Below are 16182 nucleotides of genomic sequence, written 5' to 3' on the forward strand. Positions count from 1 at the left end.
TTTTTCTGCAAACTCCAGCACTCTTTGGATCTTTAGTTTGCTGCAGGTTCATGTTGAAGAGGTTGACCTTTTACGTGGACCAGCTCACTAGGTCATTATTAACAGCAGCTTATTTATCAGAACAAAGAAGTTCAAACCACTAGCCTAAAAATTATCCACATTTGTCTGATTTCAGAGTTGAAGTGTAGGAAATGTGAAAGCTATCTCATGTGGATCTTTCACTGTAGGTTACCGCAGTGCCATTGGATTCTTACTGCAATGACCGAAGTGCAGAATATGAGCGGCGAGTGCTGAAGGAAGGAGGGAGTCTGGCAGCCAAGCAGTGTTTGTTAAATGGGGCCCCTGAGCTGGCAACAGATTGGCTAAATCGACGATCCCAGTTCTTCCCAGAGCCAGCTGGAGGACTGTGGAGCATCAGGCCTCAGAATGGCTGGTCTTTCATCAGGATTCCAGGTAAGTTCTCTGTTCTCTTGGAATGTATTCCCAGTTCTGGCAAGTGGGGGAACCAGAGACACATTCCATGTGGTAGTTTCAGATATTTGAAATTCAAAGTTTTGGGCTTGTTTCCTGTTTTGCCTTTAGTAACTTTATAGATAAAAATACTTAAGTAATTTATGACTGAAGAGAGAAATGTTTTTTCAATTTGTGCTTACGTACTCTCCTTTGACAAGCTTACAACTGGATAGGAATGCCACCCTTTAAAGGGGGGAGGGGGATAGAAATAAACTTGGTAGGAAAGGTTCCAGGTTGAGTGAGTACAGTTGTCTTGTGCTCTTGCCAGTAGAGTGAATGAGAATGTCGTCACTCACAGAAAACCTCGTTGAAGTAGCATAAACAGTGTCCTGCACGGAGCACTAGAGATCTGAATGATAACCAGAAGAAAAACAGTGTGTTTTGTGCCAAAATGCTAGCGGATTCCCAGACCTCCTAGAGTCAAGGTCGAGGGTTGAAAGGAAACTAGGTTTTCATCTTTGCTTTAGTGAGACTACTGTTAAGGAAACTGAACACAGAGTTCATAGGTTTATGTTCTTTGCTTACACCTGCTGGCAAACTGTAATGGTAGTTGAGAGCTACCGTGTTAGTTTTGGTTGTCCAGATTCTCTGATATTTTGAATGTATTCTTCTTACTGGATATGATGGAAGTGAACTAGAGCTAAGCATTCAAAAAGAATCTTCCAAGTGTCAAAGGACTTAGGGTCAGCCTGGTAGGAGCTGTGGGGGTGCTTTGAACTAGAAGATGCCATTTTGAGTTTATGAGAGCAGCATTGTATGTGTCCTCGTAGCAGTCTTAGAACACCTGAAAGCATTGGGTGAAGGTGTACTGTAGGAAAACAAAGGGAAAGCCCAGTTGTAAAACAGGCCTGGTTTGTAGTGGGAATAGAGGAATAAATTCTACCGGGTCTGGAAGCCATAGAATCCCAGGCAGAAGATGAGCACAGGTGTTGAAAGAAGCAAGAAAACACCTTGTTTCTTCTTTCTCCTTCCTTCACTGTGGCTCCTAAGTTCCCAGTACAGGAGTAGAAGGCTTATTGCTGGCGCTGTGGGAATCTCTTGTGGCTTTTCCTGTTCTTTGAAAGAAAAATGGACCTTGTTTAAATTGCAGGAAGTGTCTGAGTTCTTTTCGCATCGATAAAAAGCGCCAGCCTCACTGGCTGTTTACTGTGAGAACCAACCAGCTCCTCACTGACCCCATTGTGCTCTGTAGACTGGCTGGGGCAGGGCAGTGAGGGGTGGGGGTGCAGGGTCACTGAAACCTGTATTTTATCTCTTTTTTCTCTATACTTTTACATTTTCTGTTTCCTTAGGAAGGGTTGGTTCCATTATAGTCCGAGAGACCAAAATCTCCTGGATTTCTTTCACACCTTGAATGCATCTCCCTGTTTCACCTGGAGAAAGATGCACAGTCCTTTAAAAATTCTCTCTTGGAAAAAGGAGATATTATTTCATTTGTTACCCTAATTTTACTGCCATGGGATATATTCATTTTCTAAGTAGGCTCTTACACAGCTGTGGTCAGTAAGAACTTGTGTCTAAGTGAATACTATAAGACTGTACTGCAAGATTGTAGAAAATATTGCAGGAAGGTAGGATAGGTCTGTTCAACATGTTTTGAGATCCTGTTTTAAGAGAGGTTTGCCTTGGCACAGTCAGCCTAATTTCTAGGGAATCGTGCTCTTCTTGGCTCTGTGCCCTACTTAGTAACAGGTGGTGCTGTTGTCTAGTGCAGCTTTGGTAGCTTCTAAAAAATTGGGTAATGGATGCCAGGCCCAGAAGGTACCAATGTTTGCACGGAAAGAAACCCATTTTTTCTGCTTATCTTCTAAGGACAAGTACTGGGGGCTGACTTCTCTGTCTAGGATGCTTAACAGAGAAGGAGAAATATTGTTCATTGCTTAAGTATTTTAAGACTATTGCTGCAGTGTCTTTCTTCTTAGGCCTTTTCTTTCAGAGTGGTCCAAAGAAATCCAGCCCATCTATTTTCAGTCCCCACGTACACAGTAATAGCTAACAACAGGTGCCACTCTTAATTCTTTTGGGTGCATCAGAGTTCTGTCCTTCAGAGTCTGTATACATCTTCATCTCTGAGCCTTCCTAATTTTAGCATCAGTTTGCTCTAGTTAGCAAAGTAAAGTAGATGTAGGAAGCAGGAATGTGTGAGAACCATTTATTCATGATTTTGAGATGAAGCTTCTCAGTATGCAGTCACAAGAGATTTATATATGCTTAAATATTTTGGTTGAGGGAGTGGATGTGAATGGAGAGAGAAGATAAGCAGGCTGCAGAAATCTGATGAGCTTAGCTTGCCCACTCTACTCAATGACTGAAAAATATATGGACTTTTTTTTTTCACCTTCCTGTGCTTTTAATGAAAAAAGAAAAAAAAAAAGAAACTATTGTCTAAAGCTGATTGGTAGCTCTGTGGGGAATGTTTAGGAGCTATCAAAATTGAGGGATCCCACGAAATCCAATTAAATGAGAAAGGTAAGGTAATCGTGACAAGAAAACCTTGAGGTTGTTAGGAAAGCGTTGCCGCTTGGTCAGATTTGGAATTTGTACAGGCCTCCTTGTCTGGTGCCAGGGAGAGGGCTTAGCATTCGGCTCTGTCCCAGCTGCAGTCATTTGATTGTGTTGGTAAGGAGACCAACAAAAAGAAGAGCATTTCAATAATCTAAACAGGACCAAACAAAGAGGCTGAACAAAGGTGTGTGCCATAGCTTGGGGGGGAGGGGGGGCGGGGGCGGTGGAGGGAGAGATGTGGCCTGGCAGCATTCCGAAGGTGGGAAAAGGCAAGCTGCAGTGCTGAGGAGTAAACATCCAGGGCCTGTGGCTTTGTAGCAAAAACAGAGTGGCTGATGATTTGTTATGGTGCTGTCAGCACATCCGCTCTTGTTCGGTTTATACAATAATTGTGCACTGGGCAAATAGTGGCGAGAACAGAGAAATCTCCATTCAGAACTCTTGGATTGCTCTCAACAGTCAGCCTCTGCAGTTCTGAGAGGAAAAAACCATGGATTCCAACCCAGAAACTAGGGGTAGACAGCATGTTTTTTTAATAGTTTCCTTTTTTACTTCTGTTGCTTAGTTGTCTATGTAATATGTCTATCCTTGGTCTCTCTCTTGTTGCATCCCAGAGCCACTTCCACATGTACTCTTAACTCTCCCAGCCTCTTAAGCCTCATTTCTTCCCCTCTTACTAGCAGTGATTGTTCGGGGCATGTTTATGGACCAGTCTGCAAACAGGAAATTCTACTTCCTGAAATGTGATGGGAGTTGAATGATACTGAATGGATAAGATGAATATTTGGGAGTTAAGTGTTCTGTAAAGATCTCTGGCTAAAATACTCTTTTTTTTTTTTTTTTTTTTAATGGGAAGAGGAGAGAGAAAGCGCAAGTTAGTGAATAAAAGCAGTTTCTATTTCACAGAAACCCAGTCTTTATTAAATTACAGTTTAGGATAATGACATTTACCAACCAACCTATTTGAAATCATCGAGGAGAAGGGGTTTGGATTTAAACAAAGGGACAGAAGTGGATATGTTTATTTGCATTTCTCAATATTTAAGTGTCTCTGGGGATAGGCAGGAGTAGCCCTTGTTTCTGTACATTCTCATGCTTTTAGGGGGTGTAAACCATATAGCTGTAGAACTAACAGAAACAGACATCTAGAGATAGGATGAACAAGGAGAAACAGGTCACTTACAGCATGTATGACGTGGGCCTCTTGGATGTCCATGTGTACCTGCTATCCCCTGAATAAGGACATGGAGCAGGGAAGCTTTTGAATGCCTTAGGAGCAGATGTCTGTCAATTGCAAGGGAACCTACACCTCCCTCTTTCAGGATACTGCTTCCCAGAGCACTACTGGATCATGATTTAACAGTGCTTTGGATTCTTCTCTAGAGTACTTTTCTGCTCTCATGGTGATAAGCATCCTGGTTGTAATTTTGGCTGCATACAGCTTTGCAGTGAGTGATTTTGTTGCCTCAATTAAATACAGTTTCCCCCCTCCTCCCTCCCTTTTCTTCTCCCCAGGCAAGGAGAGCCTCATCACTGACAGTGGAAAGCTGTATGCCCTTGATGTCCTCCTGACTCGGCTCAAGTCTCAAGGACATAGGGTCCTTATCTACTCCCAGATGACCAGGATGATAGACCTGCTGGAGGTAGGAGAAGGAACCTTGGGGACCTAGGACACCTTGACATTTCACTTGCAGGAATCACATATTTATGACTCATGTCAGTCCTGCCTAATAGGAACCTAGAATTTGTCTTTGTGATTTTAGTGTCTATAAAGGGAGAAGAAGCAGCTCCTGGCAGATGTGAGAATATACAAAGGACTTTTACCTCCTTCCCTACACAAGTGAAATAGAACACCCCCTACTCCTTCCTTTATTGGGGAACAAATTTCCTAATGTTAAAGTAGATCAGAGCCTAGGAATTACTTAAAAAGTCCTCTGATGGGGAGCCTGGGTGGCTCAGTCAGTTAAGCCTCTGACTTCAGCTCAGGTCATGATCTTGCCTTTTCTGAGTTTGAGCCCCACATTGGGCTCTGTGCTGACAGCTTGGAGCCTGGAGCCTGCTTTAGATTCTGTGTCTCCCTCTCTCTTTCTGCTCCTCCCTTGATGGTATGCGCACTCTGTCTCTCTCTTTCTTTCTGAAAAATGAATAAACATTAAAAAAAAAAAAAGTCCTCTGAAATTCTATATGGAAAACAAGATTTAGGATTAGTTTTCTAAGTAAAAAGCCAGAGAACAGCAATTCAATCTGAGTTAATGTAGTGGTCTCAACTTGGATACATACTTCATTCTCTTGGAGGAGCTTTAACAAATAGTGATGCCTTGTCCCATCCTCAGAGATTCTTATTTAATAAGTTTGGAATGAGGCCTAGGCATCAGGATATTTGAAAGCTTATGAGGTGATTCTGATATGCAACTAAAGTTGACAACTGTAGGGTTATGGTGAAAGATACAGCTTGTCTTACTGTATATGGCGGCTTCTGTTTCTTTAGGCTTCCAGGTTGACATTCTCTCTGCTTTTTTGTCTCAGAGGAGACTAATTACTTAAGAGAGAGGAAGTCATGGAGATCAAACAGGAGAGTGAAAGTGAGGACAAATAATCACAAACTACCAGGATTAGTGTTTAGAGCCAGAAAGTTGGATAGCCACTGGCCAGGAGGCTAAAGCACCTGGATGTAAGTAGTGTATAAATTTTCTCATGTTTTTCCATGGGCTTTACATTGCTAAGGCTGCATATTCTAACCCTGCTACCCCAGGGAGTATTGGACCATGATAATCCCTATCTAGGAATAAGGGACCAGGGAACATATCAGCACAGATGGAATGAAAGGTAGCATAGGGAAGAAGTTTTAGGTTCTTTGGAAGCCAGACCTGGCTTGCTGAATTTTGTTGTAGTATTTTTGTGGTCTTTTTAATAATCTGGCAACATCTGTTAGCAAGAGACCTAACAAATGATATTCGAGGTAACTTGAATCACTAAGTCTGGCATTTAATACAGTGTTCAGCCCCTTCATTGCTGTCAACCGGTTGAACTTTCTGGTTTGTCCTATGGAATAGGTCACCTGTTTCTATATGATGGAAAAATGTTGGTGGGTGTAAGTCAGTATAACAGAAGTAATTAAGCAGTTGTTTGATGCAGATCTTAACTTATGTTAAGGGTCCTAACAGCAGTAATCCAAAATAAAAGGACTACCTGTATCTTTAATGTTCTGTTCAAAATGATGCCAATAGCCAAAATAAGATGAGTAACTTTACTTTTTGGGGGCTCTTTTAGATAAAGTGCACTTGCCTTGTCCTGAAGAGTCAGGGAAACATAGATGAGGTGTGGTGATACTGTACTGCCGTGAATTATAGAAAAAGTAATATGCTAAAGATTTTTTAGGGAAAATGATGATCTTTTTTCCCCAAGGTTATGCCAGTATGTTATAGAGTCCTAAAAGTTGCTTTTAGGAAAGTGCCAAGGGTAAGTGGGGTAAGCTACCAAAAAATAAGCTAGCTCTAGTAGATGAAGATGATTTAAATGTGGTACAGTCCTATATTGTAGTTCCTCATGCTGTATATTATACACTTATAGGTATTCATAAATATTACTAAAATAAGTGATTCAGAGTATGATAGTGAGTTTTGTTAAGGATGAGTGCTATAAACCCTACCCAATAGAGTCACTTCCTATCTCTCTGTTATGCAGCAGGGCTTTGGGAGTGGTTGGGGGGATGTGGGTATTGTGGGTAGGTTTTGCAAACGTGGCAGCTTGAGAACCTCTTCTAAATGTAGTTGCATCTCTGTTTGGGGAATTCTGAATTAGGGAAAACCAAGTTCAAAGCCTGAACTTCATAACTGCTAACATTCCTTAGCTGTATGGGTAACATGCCTCTAGGATGATGAAGCCTGAAAATGTTGCGACTGTTTACATGTTTTACTGAAAAACTAAAATGAAACTCTTATCTGACTTCCTTAATACTATATTATCCTTTTTTCTGTTTATTTGTTTTTATATTATTTTACTCCAGTGAACCACATTCTGTATTTCAGGAGGTTAATCCTCTAAGTCTATTTTGTGGGCATAGAACCAAAATGTCCACGATGTTTTATATATGTCTAACCATTTATTGAAATATAATCCTATTGTGAAAAATATATATGATTCTATTGTGGATCTTGGGACAATGCAGGATTAGGTCTATATTTCTTTACCGTTTCAAAGAGTATCATGGGTTTTTAAGTCATTGTCATAATAGAAGTTTCCACTGTAGGGGCGCCTGTGTGGCTCAGCTGGGTAAATGTCCAACTTCAGCTCAGGTCATGGTCTCATGGATTGTGAGTTCCAGCCCCATGTCGGGCTCTGTGCTGATAGCTCAAAGCCTAGAACCAGCTTCAGATTCTGTGTCTCCCTCTCTTCTCCACTCATGTTCTGTCTCTCAAAAATAAATAAACGTTTAAAAAAAAAAAAAGGCTTTCACTGTAAACATTCGTTAGAACCATGTATCAGCTTTTTTTTTTAAGTTTATTTGTTTATTTTGAGAGAATGCAAGTGGAGGAGGGATAAAGACAGAGAATCTCAAGTGGGCTCCGCACCATCACTGCAGAGCCCAATGCAGGCTCGAACGCATGAACCATGAGATCATTACCTGAGCTGAAGTCGGTTGCTTAAACTTAACTGAGTCATCCAGGTGCTCCATAGCCATGTATCAGCTTTAAAATGTGACCTGGCAGGGGCGCCTGGGTGGCTCAGTCGGTTAAGCGTCTGACTTCGGCTCAGGTCATGATCTCATGGTCCGTGAGTTCGAGCCCCGTGTCGGGCTCTGTGCTGACAGCTCAGAGCCTGGAGCCTGCTTCCGATTCTGTGTCTCCCTCTCTCTGACCCTCCCCCATTCATGCTCTGTCTCTCTCTGTCTCAAAAATAAATAAACATTTAAAAAAAAAAGTTTTAAAAAACGTGACCTGGCACATGAACCCTGAGGATCATATTATAGAAAGGCCCTTCCGATCTGCATAAATGCTTTTTCCCTTGAGTACACTTGACCTTTTCTTTAAAAAAAAAAAAGTACCTTGACCTTTGCCTTCCTTCTTCATTCTCAATGTGTTGTAGGTTTTGTTTGGTTAGTTTTAGATTTAAACCCCCCCCCCCCAGCATTTTCTTTTTACCATAGCATGTTACACCTTGTATATAAGAGGGAAAGAAAAGCTTTCAGTAGAGCAAGACATGGAAACTCACATTGGGGGCATTGAAGCTCTGTTTTGTAACTGTGGAGCACATCATCTCTTTCATCCAACAGCCTCTTTGGGCTTTTTGTTCTGTGCCTTAGCCTTGGCTATCTTTTTTACTGTTTCTAGGACTCAGAAGAACCAAAAGACAGTAAAAATCCACATACTTCTGTATGACCAGGTTTGTATTTTGTGAGAAATACTAGTTCTGGGCACTTAGTATTTGCTCAGTATTTTTTGAAGTGACTGATAGACTCTTTCTCTTGCTCAAAAATCTGACTTTAAGTTTCTTGTGAATATATCAGATCTTATTCCAAGGAGAATTCTATATTCACAAATGTTTTATTCTTTCCCATGGTATCCAAATACCATTTCTGGATAGGGGATAAAAAAGCAGGCTGCTAAATTTCCGGGGCCAGAAGTTTTTAGTGTGCCACAGGCAAAAGTCAAAGCTTTGGATAGGGGAGAATATTTTAGATCATTAAATATTGTGCTATGGATTTATTTTATATTTACTGAATCACCTGTAAGGTCTTTGCTGGTGAGGGTACTGGCGGGAAACAGACATGGCCTCTTTGCAGTTAGGATGATGGCATCCACCTGTATGTCAAACAAAACTTTTCCTGCCACCACCATTTTTACCCTAGTTTGGAAACTCCCCGACCGACCCCCACCACCATATTCTGATAGTTGCCAAAAGCTTTTAACTCACTACAGATGACTTACATCATCTTTGGGTTGTCTCATTTGAGGTTCATTCCTGTTACATCAAGCAACTGAGTCTGTACTTTAAGGAAATAAGCTTCAGTATTTTCTATGCAATACAAAAGTATTTGGAACGGGTCAGCCAGCTGGTGCTGTATGTGGTGTGATTGTTAAGTATTGTAACCCAGACAAATCTTGAACTGCACCAATACATTAAAATAGTGCAATACAGTATTAAATCCAGATAATCTATAGCTAATGATGACATTTGAGACGCTAGGTTGTGTAACTTGCCCAGTCAGCAAGTACCTCCTAGAGGAGGATTCATCCTTGATAGATGTTCTATCATTTATGAGCTGGCTTCTCTTAGAAGTCCCAAATTACCTTTGGGAGCTGTGATTCTAAACATACTGGGAAGCTGGGTATTCTAAAGCTGCTCCATGGAATGAAAAGCAAATTGGGATCAAGCATTCTGATTACGTTTTAGGAATGATGGAAGGAAATGTGTCAGCTTACAACCACACTATGTTTATTCTGCTTCATTCATTCATTTCTTTTCCGTGCTGACTATGAGCAAGGCATCGTGCTAGGCAGATGTGAATGTAAGTTAAATGTGATCTTTGATTTCGAGGAGTGTATCTAGTGGAGGATATATACCACATACAACACACACACACAACTATCAAGTGTACCCTGATACCAGTGGCCAAAATGAAGCATAAACAGAGCTGAAGATAGCAAAAGGGATACATTTATTTCTAACTGGGTCACTTGAAGAAGGGTTCACATAGATAGTGACATCCGAACTGAACTTAAATAGAATTTCAACCATCAGGGAGAAGGACATTCCAGACTAAGGAAGCCAGGTGTACAAAGGCACAGAGATGGGAACGCACAAGACATTTGTGGGGACTAGCTCAGTGTGATTGGATCATATGGTGTAGGAGAAAAGGGAATAACACAAGTATTATGAAAGCAGATTATGGTGGGCCTATGTGTCCCTTGTGATTAGGTCTTGCTCCAAAAGACTCTTTGTATTAGATAAGGGAAGGATGGCTGCCATATTTCACTCATTTTGCAATTTGCTTGGACAGTAGACAGGTTGTAATAGACATTGAGATGAGCCTTACTTTTTGCTGGTGCTAGGCCCCAAAGATGGAAAGGGGTGGGTGGCTCGGTTAAGCATCCGACTTTTTGTTTCAGCTTAGGTCATGATCACACGTTTCCTGGGATTAAGCCCTGCATCAGGCTCTCTGCTGAGAGGCTCTCCCTCAAAAAAAATAAAAACTTTAAAAAAAAAAAAAAAGAACCTTACATGGCTTCTCCCTCACACACCACCACAACCTTCTTCCCCCCTACTGTTCCATGTGAGAAGCAGTACAGGGGTTAAGCCAGAGGCTCTGGCACCAATTAACTTGAGTTCCATTACCCACTGCCTGTGTAACTTTAGAGACTTAACATCTGTAAAATGGGAGGGACGATAATAACACCTACCTTAAAGGCTACCGTAGTGAGGATTAGATACGCAAAACCAGGTAAAATGTATAGCATAGTGATTGTCACTTAGTAAACGTTCGTTAAGTGCTAGCCATCATCATTACCACTACTGCTTCAGGATGAACCTAGTCCCTTTGTGATACATCTTTGGGTGTGTGAAAGTTTGCTTTTATTTAGTATACTTTAAAGGAGAGGTACTTGCTGAAGCTATTTTGAGTTATGCCGATACCTCCGCAGCTACTGTTTTATTTTCTTATTTAAAAAAAATTTTTTTAATGTTTATTTATTTTTGACAGAGAGAGAGAGACAGAGCATGGGGGGGAGGGGCAGAGAGAAAGGGAGATCCGAATCTGAAGCAGGCTCCAGGCTCTAAGCTGTCAGCACAGAGCCCAACGCAGGGCTCAAACTCATGGACCATGAGATCATGACCTGGGCCGAAGTTGGACGCTCCACCGACTGAGCCACCCAGGTGCCCCTGTAGCCACTGTTTTAAATGTGGCTTTATAGATATGATCCAGAACTGACCTGTCTTCTCGATGTGTATTCTAAGAGTGGTTTTCAAATTGGTGGGGTCGGGTAGAGGACAGAATTCCTAGGTAGAGATGAAGCAGGTGGGGCCCTAGACTCCCCCTTCTTCATCAACCAGAATAATAATGCATTTTATCTATTTTATATTAGGAGGTTTTCATACAAGATTTTGCTTGGAAAAAACAGTTCCAGGGTTTTTAAGATAGTATAGGATATGATCCACAACAGTGTTTCTCAAACTTAAATGTACTTAAAAATAACATATTCAAAAAAATTTTTTAATGTTTATTTTTGAGAGAGAGAGACAGAGAGTGTGAGCAGGGGAAGGGCAGAGAGAGGGAGACACAGAATCCAAAGCAGGCTCCAGGCTCTGAGCTGTCAGCACAGAGCCTGATGTGGGGCTCAAACTCCCAAACCGCAAGATCATGGCTTAGGCCAAGGGCGGACGCTTAACCACCTGAGTCACCGAGGCTCCCCAGGTAATACATGTTAAAATACAAATTCTGATTCATTAGTTATAGGATGGATCTCTCAATTCTGCACTTTTTTAAAAGTTTATTTATTTTTGAGAGAGGTGGGGGAGACGGAGGGAGAGAGAATCCTAACCAGGCTCTGCGCAGTCAGCACAGAACTGGATGCAGGACTCAAACTCAAAAACCGTGAGATCATGACCTGAGCTGAAATTAAGAGGTTGGGTGCTTAACTGACTGAACCACCCAGGCGCCCCCCTCAATTCTGCATTTTTTGTTTGTTTTTTAATGTTTATGTATTTATGGGGGGGGCGAGGTACAGAGAGATAAGAAAGAGAGAATCCCAAGCAGGCTGTGCACTCTGTGCACAGAGCCAGACACAGGACTTGATCCCACAAACTGCAAGATCATGACCTGATCAGAAGAGTGGACACTTAACTGACTGAGCCACCCAGGCACCCCCCTCAATTCTGCATTTTTAACAAACTGCTGGTGTTTCCAAGTGCTGCTTCTCTGAGGACCATGCTGCAATAGCAAGATTCTAAGGGACCATGTTCTGCCTTCTTTTTGTAGTGGTGGTTCTCAGCTGCAGATATAGGTTATCTATTGCACTCATCTTTGGAGCTTTAAAACAAACAAACAAACAAACAAAAAAACCACTCCGGGCCCTAGCCCAGACCTACAGAGTCTGAATTTCTGGGGTGGTTCCAGGCACATGTATTTTTAATCCCGGTTGAGAATCACTGCTCAAATACCAAAAGTACATCTTGTCCATAACCCCTTTGGCTTCTTCAATAGTTTTTAAAAATAGTATCTGCTAGAATTGTATAGCTCTCGAGACTTCCTAAATGTTAAAAGCCATATTTTTTATTTTATTAGTTTAAGCAGTATTAGAACTTACTTTGGTTGGTAGTTAGTGATCCACAAGAATCCACTTGAGAGTACTAATGTTCGTATTTGTTTATAAAGGAGGATACTAAATTATGAGACCTCTGGAAGAGAAAGAAGGTCTATATTTGGTTTCCCTTCTGTCTTTGCTTCTTTTAGTGGAACAAAAAGAATTGCTTTACAAGGCTCTAGGAAATCTAATCATTCTGGTGGATCATTTTCTAAGTCTTTCCTAAATACCAAAAGGGACTTGAGTGAGAGATACCTTGGTGTATACAGAGTACCATGTGTAAGGAAGGACTGGATAATGGTTGGTATTTCTGTCCTGTAGCCCTCTTTAATGCACAGGAGTGCTAAGCATGACATAGTTCCTACAAACCACAACAGTCATCCAACAAGTGGAAATCAGCCAGCAGTGGCCCTCAGACATGGGCATAAAGTACAAAGAGTTGGGGCATGACTGGGAATGTTTAAAATGAATCTTAGAAAACATTGTGATGGGAGTACGTAGGTGGCTCAGTTGATTGAGCATCTGACTCTTGATTTTGGCTTCGGTCATGATCCCAGGGTCATGGGATCGAGCCCCATGTCTGGCTCTACTTGGAGCCTGCTTGAGATTCTCTTTCTCGCTCTCCCTCTGCCCCTCTCCCCTGCTCGCATGCTGTCTGTCTGTCTGTCTCTCTCTCTCAAATTAAAAAAGAAAAAGAAGAAAATATTTTGATGTAGAGATTGTTAAATGGAAATAGATATATAGCGTGCATATATATTTTTTGGACGTAGATTTTTTTTTTCAAGTAGGCTCCATGCTCAGCACAGAGCCCAGTGTGGGACTTGAACTCACAACTGTGAGATAAAGACTTGAGCTGAGATCAAGAGTCGGTTGCTCAACTAACTGAGCCACTGTGGTGCCCTTGGAGATAGATTTTTTTTAAATAAATTTTCAAAAGTGCTGGAGTTACTTATCAAACCATTTATTGTTAGAATTTGTATTTTGATTTAACAAAATAGAATTCAATTTTATACTAAATCATTAGATGTTGTTAAGATCATAGAAAAACTAAGAATAGAAGTGGGCACAGGTCTTGAAATTAGTGGTTGGAAGAAATGAGGCATTTCTTTCCAGATTATGTATCTTTTCTAAACCACCTAGAATTTTAGCCATCTAAAATGGCTTTGGTATAGCCAGAATTTTTGAATGAAGAAAATACTGAATTGCTTTTTTATCTCCGCCTTTATCTTTTAGCTGTTTTTCTGTGGTATAAGGATGTAGACATTCCTGTATTCTTCATTTAACTGCTTTTTCCATGTCCATTTACTTGTTTTGAAGCTGCTTACTGAAATCAGATATAAACTCATCTAAGCCTTCTGAAATCCCACTGCTCCCCTGGGTGGGAGAGCAAAGGCTTAAAGCAGTAAATGGAAAAGATTCACTTTTTTTGCCTCAGTAACAAGCTCTGTAGTCAGTGTTGGTTTGAATATGGTCTAGGATTAATATCTCTGGTGTTGTGTTGACCTTGATACATAACTGATGTCAACAGCAAGATCTATAAGAATATTTCATTCATCAGTGCTCTCACTAAGGTTAGAAGTTCTGGTTCAGAAGGCAAGATTGCCTGTGCAGAAAGCCTACCTTGTGGTTAAAGTCCAACCTGTGGGATATATGTGTGTATAATCTAGTTATTTGGTTGTTCTGGATGGCAGCATCCCCTGACTGTATTAGCTGCCAAGGTATAGTGAGCCTCTAAAGACTATCATTGTGCTCTCATTTTTTCATTTTTTCCTGAATCCCTCCTTATCTAAAACACCCACTACTCTTCTGCCATTAATCCAGTTCCAACAGGGCCGTACCACTAAATATGAACTTGAAGCTCTTCTTTGACTGAATATGTTCTATCCCTCTTTGATTATCAAAGCCCTTGAAGAATCACTTGAGACAAAGAAATAGTAAAAATATATGCAAAGCACAATGAAGATGTGTGCCTCAGTGGGCTTGTCTACTTTGTTGACCAGCCTCACCTCATAGGTACCATAGCCAGAGTCCTCTGCCAAGCCAATACGAAAAAGCCAAAGGTTTTTTGTATTCACTTGCTCTAAGAGTAGACTACCACATTCACTACATGAACTGCACCCAACTGTAGTAACCTTGTGTGCTGCAATACCCAGCCAGGTATGATATGAGTTACCTATGAGAATATTGAAATAAAAGAACATTTAACCATAGGAAAGTAATTAATACAGACATCTTCCAAATGTAGAAATAACTAGTCTTTTTCAGTAGGGAAAGTTACTTTAGAACTGATCATTGTTTCATGGTATTTCTTACAAATAGGCAGCTGTGTTGAGTTTTTGATAATGGTTCCTCTACAGATGGACTTTCTGAAGTGTAATCCATATTATTAGGGGTGAAGAAAGAGGAAATCAGTGCTCATTTGGCCATCATCTGTAAGAAGAATTGCAGCTTCTAAGAATGGCAATATGTTCTCTCCATTGCATCTCTTGAAGTTTCTTCTCTATTCTTAAAAGTTGTAATTCCTTTTCTAGATGATGTTAAGAACATTCTCTGCCATGGAAGGTTACCTTGTCTTCTGTTCACTCTGATGCTTAGTCCTCCTTAACAATGATGCATGCTCTGCTGGGAGAAGGAAACTTAGGCTGTAAATTCAAGGATATTGGTCAGCAAGGATATGTTGGGGAGAAAAGCACTAGGGTGAGTGTTACTTATGGAAAGAAAACTGGATATTCTATAGCTGTGAGAAACATCTGGCTGCTGACTAAAAGGCCATTTTTGTTTGGAAATTTCATTTTGTTTTGTTTTCATGAAACCTACTGAAATCTGCAGGAACAAGATTAGTTTCCAAGTTGAAACTGAGGGTGGCTGTACTCTTCATGTTACCCTCAATTTTCACATATTGGCAATAGATTCATTTACAAATTAAATTCTTGTACTTTTAAGATTAGTCTCTCATTTTGGATATGATGACTTGCCCCCAGTATGGATGAGGTGGTAGGTAGGTAGATGTTGTGGGAATTAGAATACAGTAATTTGCCTCAGACTTACATGTTTTCACTCTGATTGGCAGGAATACATGGTTTACAAGAAGCATACCTACATGAGGCTTGATGGTTCCTCCAAGATCTCAGAGAGGCGGGACATGGTTGCTGATTTTCAGAACAGGTAATGTTAAGGGGAATTACAGAAATTCGCGTTTGATTTACCTCTAATGCTTAAGATGATGAGTTTAAAAGAAATGTCAGCATATCTCAGGTTGTTAAGCAGTTGTGTTCTGCCATTTTAAGAGGTAGCTTAATCTGTTTATAGTGGTTCAGATCTATATGTGCAGGAGAGAGAAAAATGAATACTCGATAATTCCTTTATTCAAAATATACCTTCTTATCAAATCAGCACCCTTTTCTTTGGTCAATAAAAGAAATGATTTCTGAGTGTAAACCAAGATCCTCCTTTATGTGGAAAATGTATGTGTAGAAAGAAGTCCACAAGGCTATATTCTAAATGTTAACAATGGCTATCAATGGATATTGACTTATAGTTGATTATTAGTTTGTTTTGCTTACCTCTTTTGTGTAAATTTAAAGAAAAATACCTTCCTTTTTCCTGCTTTCCCTCTAGCATTGTAGTAATACATAATACAGTGCAGTATGACAAATTGCAGTGATGTGCAATCTATTCAGCTGGCAGCTCTCAGTTACAGTACTTCTCCCACCTGATAATGAGCCTATGAAATTTCAAGTACTGCCTGCTGGATGCTGATGGCTTACAGAGCCATAATTATCCTAAGTGCAGGTTCTCATGTATTAAGCAGAGTCTGGTTACTGCTCCCTAAAAGCGAAGCTCCACTAGCTACTAATAGGGCTGC

The 16182-nt window shown here is 40.7% G+C and overlaps 1 protein-coding gene across 3 annotated transcripts in view; it reads left to right on the forward strand.

Moving 5' to 3' along the window:
* Positions 1 to 16182, forward strand: part of INO80 (INO80 complex ATPase subunit) — a 137800-nt gene that overhangs the window by 97063 nt on the left and 24555 nt on the right. For all 3 annotated transcript variants that reach the window (XM_047075301.1, XM_047075299.1, XM_047075298.1), the window contains exons 26-28: positions 228 to 453; positions 4534 to 4661; positions 15388 to 15482. In XM_047075301.1, coding sequence (XP_046931257.1) covers positions 228 to 453; positions 4534 to 4661; positions 15388 to 15482 — 449 coding nt within the window. The remainder of the gene's footprint in view (positions 1 to 227; positions 454 to 4533; positions 4662 to 15387; positions 15483 to 16182) is intronic.

This window comes from Lynx rufus, unplaced genomic scaffold (assembly GCF_022079265.1).
Source record: "Lynx rufus isolate CCGP_SWC_20201006 ecotype Redwood Valley unplaced genomic scaffold, mLynRuf1.p SCAF_13, whole genome shotgun sequence".
In the NCBI taxonomy this organism is placed as follows: Eukaryota; Metazoa; Chordata; class Mammalia; order Carnivora; family Felidae; genus Lynx; species Lynx rufus.